The sequence below is a fragment of the Chaetura pelagica genome, unplaced genomic scaffold, assembly GCF_000747805.2.
Source record: "Chaetura pelagica isolate M959 unplaced genomic scaffold, ChaPel_1.0 scaffold316, whole genome shotgun sequence".
Classification (NCBI taxonomy): Eukaryota; Metazoa; Chordata; class Aves; order Apodiformes; family Apodidae; genus Chaetura; species Chaetura pelagica.
In genome coordinates this window covers 1,359,864-1,366,763 of record NW_009953497.1, presented here as the reverse complement: position 1 = coordinate 1,366,763, position 6,900 = coordinate 1,359,864, and the positions used below count along the sequence as shown (strand labels likewise).

Genomic DNA, 6,900 nt, shown 5'->3' with positions numbered 1-6,900 from the left:
GGGGGCGGCGGCGGCGTCAGGTCCCCCTGAGGGGTTGTTTGTGGTTGTCGTGGAGATGGAGCTTCGGCCTTCAGCCTGTCTGCCTTTCCTTCTGTCCCGTGCAGGTGATTTTGAAGAGGAGAAGCTCGGTATAAAGAAGAACGGCTCGAAAGCTCTGGCTGGGAAGAAGGAGGAGGAGGGTGGTGTTGCTGGGGTTTCCAACGCGGCAAATGAGCCTTCAAAACAGAAAGGGGCAAAATCACTAGTAAAAGAAAATAAAAAAAATACTAGAAATAAAGGGAATCGTAACAAAGAAGAAATGTGCAGGTAAGCTTTCTTATCATTCAAGTCTGTGTGACCTTTCTCTTCATGTTTCTTCACATTTTTTAGGGCTCGGTGCTGCACGTGCCAGCAGTTTAGTTTTGGCTGTCAGTTCAATTTAGTCCCCCTGTGTCACACAGCTGAACAGAAGTGCTGTCCTACTCATTGCAGAGTCACTTCTGGGGAAGATTGTCTATATGGGAAACAAATACGTGAGCCTTTTCAAATTCCCTGTTTTAAAAATAAAATTTTATTTCATTGGTCCGTTTTTAAGTGGGGCTAGGGAGGCATTCCAGAACCCAGCATTAATGGAAACTTTGGCCTGAGATTTGGGTTTAAAATGATGAGCAGAAATCTTTAAACATATCATCCTATGTTGTTTTTTGGAATATAATACCAGCACAGTTGGCCATTGCTATAATGAATTAATAAAAAGAAATTAAACTGACTGGTCTCATTTTACTGGCCAGCCAGAGCCCCAGGTATTAGTGTAGTGAAACGGAAACAGTGTCAATTTCAGTACACTTTGAAGGTTCATTAAGAACACATGATGCAGCAAACCACTTCTCCAAGGAGTCATTCATACAAGCTGTTCTAAAGAATGGAGCCTTTTGTAGTTTCAAGCATCTTCCTTCCTAGACATCCTTGCAGAACCAGACCCTAAGGTGGCACTGAAGAAGTGTTGTTCAAGTGAGCCCATGGTTATTTAGGGCAAAGACAGTTGGCTTTACAGAGGAGGTATCTGTGGTTTAACTGTCAAATACTTAATCTGCTCTTACTGATGCAGAGGTCATGCTTCATTTATTTCCCTGTTTTATTTTGTTCTTTCTCTATTTTTCTTAACTAAACAAGCACCTACACTTCCTGATGCTAAAGACGTTTTGATAATTTGAACAGTGACCCGCTGATGCCCCCTCAGAAGGAGATGAAGAAACAATCTCCTGTTAAAAAAGAATCTCTCCCTCAGAAGGAGATAAAGTTGAAGAAAGAATCTCCTGTTAAAAAAGAGATGGATGAAGACAACGATGAAGATAATGAAAGTGAAGATGAATGGGAAGATGTAGAAGGTAACAATTGCATGCTTATTTGTTTTAAAGGAGTAAATATTCTTAACATATTTTTTTCAATTTGATTTTTTAATCATTACTCATTTAGATTCAGTTAAATGTATATACTCTGTATCCCTGAAATATGTTCCATATCCAAATCTGTATCTTTCAAAGCTCCTATCTTAAAAAGCTTTTAGAATGGTTCCAAAGTAGAACAAACAAACAAACAGACAACTACTGAACTGATGGTAGTGCCTTGAATTTGACTCTTTGTTGACTTACATTAATATTATGTTGCCACATCTCAGCTGTGTTGTCTAATGGCGAACAGCTGAGAATGGGTCAGTTTGAAGGTTCAAAACTGTGACTTCCTAGAATAGGAGAGTGGAGATGAAAACAACTGAGCTGTTTGATTAGGTGACCATCAATAAACTGTGATAAGAATCATGATGATCATAATCTTAATATTTTGCTACAGATGCATGCCTTCTGTAGTGAGCAGTTGCCAGTTTCTTTCTTTGCTACTCTACAAGTACTCTTCAAGTCACATCTGCTTCATTCACCTTTCTTCTGATGGAGTTTGCCTGTGACAGTCACTTTTCATTAGACTCTGCTGAGCTGATTGCTCAACAGCAGGTGACTGATATCTCACAGTTACTGGAAATAACTTGAGCACACACAGTGATATGGAAGATCCAGGAGCTGGTAGTCACTGGGGATATTCTGTTCGTAGGTTTTTTGAACACTTGAGAAGGACTAGGTAGGTTCTTATCCCATTGGGGTATCTATTCCATGTCTACTTGCCATTTAGTCATATTTTATTTTTTCCAGAACTCCAGGAACCTGCCACAGATAAGTTAGAAGAAGCTGCTTCTCTTCAGGCAGTGGTGCTGCCAAGCAATCCTGTCGAGATAGAGATTGAAACCCCAGAGCAGCTGAAGAAAAGAGAAAGGAGGTAAGAACAGGAAAGACAGTGGAGGGCTGTTAAAGGGTGAAGTTAAAAATACACTATGTCTTGACTCTCACTAACTTGTTGTGTTCTGGATAGAAATTCCCACTCTGTGCAGGCTGTTGAGTTGGAATGATGCAAAGTTATGGGATAGAGAACAGTTTACACACTGACGATTTTACCAGAAATCTGCTGTGGAAGTTGGTGGGAATGGAAGCTTTTGAGTTTCTGTGAAAATCAAGTGTGTAACTTCATTGTGCTTTAATATCTACATTTTCAAACCAGAAGCAGTAGTAGCTCTCCAGGGAGAGTTGTGGGTGAATGACATTGTTGTACTGTAAACATCTGAAGAGCTCAGGGGGAAGCCTCTGTGTGCCCATACCTGAGGTGTGCATAGGTGGGCCAAATGCATGTCCTTGGCAGCTGGGAGCTTTATACATTATACCAAGGGGAGCTTTCTTTGTGTGGCAGCTGGAAACCAGATGATAATCTCAGGCTGCTATGGGGTGGGCACAGTTCTGGGCCAGCCCTTAATAACAAAGCAACAGGAATATCTGTTGCCTCTAAGTTAGAAGACTACATCAATGAAGAGAAAAGCATTTTTCAGGAATCTGAATGGAATGTTAGCAGTAATCCCAAAGTCAAACAGTAACTTGTAAGTTTAATATGGAGCTGTCCAGAGCTGTCTGGTAGGAAACTGTAGGCACATAAAGTTAGGTAGAATTAAGGCTGTCTTGAATACAGTCCAGCTCTCTGAACTTGGGTGCATGGAGTTCACAGTTTATTAGTCATCTACAGCCTGCATGCCTGTTCACATAGCCACAAACTAAACCTCCGTTAAGTGTGCACAGAAGATTCTCTGGGATGGATGAACTGATCCAGTTCAGGAATATATAAAAACAGGTCCATACAAAATCTACAACATCCATTTCTTTTGTAATCTTATGCAGAGAAAAAAGGAAGGCTGAGTTTGAGATCTACCTGCGAAGAATGATGAAACGTTTTAGCAAGGAGGTTCGTGAGGACACACATAAGGTATTGGTCACAGAGAAACTTGGCAGAGTAAAAATTGAGCATAAAGATGTCTGAACTGATTCTTAATGAAGAAAAAACTCATTTTGATAAAATAGTTTGGGGGCATGTCTAGAAGTGGAAAAATAAAAAGGCTGTAGTCCAAATGCTCATGAAACTTCTCTTAAACTATAAGTTAGAAACATCAGTGACTGCATTAGTAAAATTCTAATTCAAACCAGATAGGAGTAGGTTGTATATTTCTCTCTTGAGTGTGTATCTGCTCATTCTGGTGGGGTTAAACTTTCAGTCATGTAGAGCAGGAGATGCTAACAGGGCCTTCAAGGCTTTACTGTCTTCTGATGGTGATATGAAGATAGCCCTGTATCCACCCTGCATATGCCTGGGAGGCTTGATTGTTGCCTGTCTCTGTTAAAGGGAGCAGTAAAGACAATAGTTCAAGCAAAGAAAATCGCTTGTGAACTCATAGTAGAAACTTTCTTCTCTTAGGTTCACCTCTTGTGTTTATTAGCAAATGGTTTCTATAGGAACAGGATCTGCAACCAGCCAGAACTTCATGCCATTGGTCTATCTGTCATCCCCACCCACTTCACTAAAGTGCCTGCTGATCAAGTGGACCTTCTCTACCTTTCCAACTTGGTGAAATGGTAAAACTCTCCAAATCATTATATCACATAAAATGTTAGAGCCAGGGTTCAGGAAGAGGGGTAAATGTAATTACCAATTTTCAGTGGTTATTCTGGTTTTAAATACAAGGGTGAGAGACTGTCCTTTTTACAGAAGGAAAGGATAAGCTATGAAGTTCAAGAATACAGTCATAAACAGTAAACAGTAAGTCAGTGTCTCCTGTTTCAGGTTTGTGGGAACCTTCACTGTCAATGATGAGCTTTCCACTGAAAAAGGAGAGCCCCTTCAGTCGACCTTGGAGAGGCGCTTTGCCATCTATGGTGCACGAGATTATGAGGAGTTAGTTCATGTAAGTGACTGGGAAGTACAGGGTTGGTTGCCAAGCTGGGATGCTAGACCAGGGCTGCAGTGCTGTCAGCTTGTACACAAAGTGGTGCTTGAGGGATGGATTTGGAGAAAAATGGATGACTTAGATGATTCTTTGGCTTTTTCTTTTTGTTGTTTTTTTATCTGGAGTCTGTATTTAAATTATTCAGTTTGAACTGTGCCTAACTGGAGCCTCTAGTTGTTGGTGTTGCTGTGCACTCCATGTTCTGCTGTGGGTGGCTTTATGTACAGCTTTGGCTTCTTTAGGTTACTTTAGCAGTGTAGATCAAAGAAAACCAGCTTAATAGGTTTCTTCTGAAATACTAATTGGAGTGAGGAAATAATTTCGCTTATTTGCAGCCAGAGAAGCTCTTTACAGATCTTTAGTTAGAAGGTTGGTTTGTTACTGTGAGTCACCACCAAAAGCCAAAGGAGTTGAGCCTTGATTTAGAGCAGCCCGAGGCAAAGGCTTAAAAAGGACTTCAACTCTTCAGTCATTTTGTGGTGGAGTTGGATTAAGGGAACAAGTGGAGTCAGTTGCTTCAAGTCACAGAGATTTTGTAAAACAGCTGAGGGTGGGGAAACACAGGAGATTGAAGTGACACAGGACATTTGAAAGAGCAGAAACAAGCTGCTGTTTTGCAGGTGCATGGCTTGCAGCTCTGCCCTTTTGCTGATAAAGTGGGATGCTGCTGCTTCTCTGCTGCAAAGCAGGAAGTGGTTGTTGTGGTGGCTTTGCAACCGTGCAGAGATTTCACCTCCTGGGACAGGAGGAAAAGACAAAGCAAGCCATGCTTGCACAGCTTCAGTCAAGTTCCATGCAGGAAGGCAGTTGCCACTCACAGCCACTAGCCACTCATTTTTGACTGTCATGGTATACTTTGGATGGCTGGTGTTTCTGCTGGGTTCAGCTGATGTGGTTGGCTTTGGCCACCTTTGGGAAGTAGGATTTAGGTCATCTTACTCAGTTTTCCTCAAGAATGAGAATGATTGGTTAGATGGGATTCTGCTCCAGCAGAATGGTTCATTTAGCCTCTTTAGGAGTTGGCTCCTCATCTGTGAGTAACAGCAGTACCCCTGTCACAGCATTAACATAAATAAAAGCCAGAGAAGACTGAGATGCTTTAATACTATAGTAAGCAGGCCGTCTACACATCTGTGTCAGTGTGTACAGCACCAGGTAAATGTAGGAATGAATATTATTTGTAACAGGCCCAACCATGGAAGAGTTTCAAGAGGGTTTTTTATATTATATACCATGGAAGAAGATTAAAGATGCTGTACTTTTTCTTTTGCAGGTATTTTTAATTATTCTGCGAGCATTACAGCTGATGTGTCGCCTCGTGCTGTCTTTTCAGCCTCTTCCTCTCAAGGAAACAGGAGCAAAGGTAGTTTTTGTTGAGTGTGGGAAGGAATAGATCACTGGATTAGAGAGCAAGGTTTAAAAAAAAATTTTGGCTGCTGCAGGTTGAAGTTAATCACTTACTGCATGAGCCATGCTGATCCAATGTTCTGTCAGTAGTGCAGAAGACACAAACCCTTCATTTTTAGGTTTTTCCTTTAAAAAGAATTCACACACTTTGTGTTTTTCAGCAAAAAAGTCTAATGCTTCCAGGGCTATAAATGTCTTTAAAATTTAGACAGCAAACACTTGCTACTTGAGTACACTTCTCTTCTGCCATTTGCCTGAAGTTTTCAAGTGCCTAAGACATGCAGATTGACCATGCCTGCCAACCTTTGATCTGCATGCATCTTGTGCTGATTGCAGTCTTTTTTTTTAACATATTCTTAGCCATGCTGATAAAAGTGACCTTATCTTTTCCTTTGCAGGTAAAAAGCTCATCCAAGAGGCAGTCTCTCAGTGCTGCTTCTGAGGGGCAGGAGGGCTCGGCTGTAACGTCCAAAGCCGTGACGAAAAAATGCCCCTGCAAAAAAGCCAAGCAGGATGAGAAATCCTCAGAGAGTGAAAAAGACAACAAGGAGCCCAAGAAACCCAAAACTGCTCAGACCAAAAGGTTGTGCAAGTCAAAGTTAACTACAGGCAGCCAGGAACAAAAGGAATCGGGTAATGAGGAGAGCAGTTTAGCAGAAAAAGATGTTCTGGTCAGGCCCAAGAATGATCGGCGGAGGCGAGTGGCCTCCAAAGTGTCTTACAAAGAAGAGAGTGAAAGTGATGAGGGCAGCGTCTTGGACTTTGAGATTTCAGAGGAGGAGAGTGATCTCTCTGATGAAGATTTTGTAACTGTCCCTAAAAGGCGGAAGAGCTCACTGGGCTCCTGGAATTCAAAGGTAACAGCTACAAAAAGCCTCAAAATTGAGGCTTCGGAATCAAGGCTATCTAAAAATTCACGTGGAGCTGAGCCTAGGCCAGCAAAAAGTGCAGCTTCAGCCTTGCCTCATGCACAGAGAAAGAGAAACAAAATAATTTCTAGTGATGAAGATGATGGACAGCAGGAGATAAGCAAAGTGATGGGCACAGACCAGTGGCTGGAAGTTTTCCTTGAACATGAGGAAAAGTGGGTGTGTGTAGACTGTGTTCATGGCAGCGTTGGCCAGCCCCAGCTGTGCTTCAGGAAT

General features: G+C 41.8%; 1 protein-coding gene across 1 annotated transcript in view; it reads left to right on the top strand.

The window, feature by feature from the left end:
- Window positions 1–1,291: 1,291 nt before the first annotated feature.
- The window catches only part of XPC (xeroderma pigmentosum, complementation group C), a 10,250-nt gene continuing 4,641 nt past the window's right edge, over window positions 1,292–6,900 (top strand). The window contains exons 1-7 of the mRNA XM_009999287.1: window positions 1,292–1,367; window positions 2,181–2,304; window positions 3,249–3,333; window positions 3,820–3,977; window positions 4,186–4,306; window positions 5,622–5,711; window positions 6,154–6,896. Of these exons, the coding sequence (XP_009997589.1) occupies window positions 1,310–1,367; window positions 2,181–2,304; window positions 3,249–3,333; window positions 3,820–3,977; window positions 4,186–4,306; window positions 5,622–5,711; window positions 6,154–6,896 (1,379 nt within the window). The 5' untranslated portion in view covers window positions 1,292–1,309. The remainder of the gene's footprint in view (window positions 1,368–2,180; window positions 2,305–3,248; window positions 3,334–3,819; window positions 3,978–4,185; window positions 4,307–5,621; window positions 5,712–6,153; window positions 6,897–6,900) is intronic.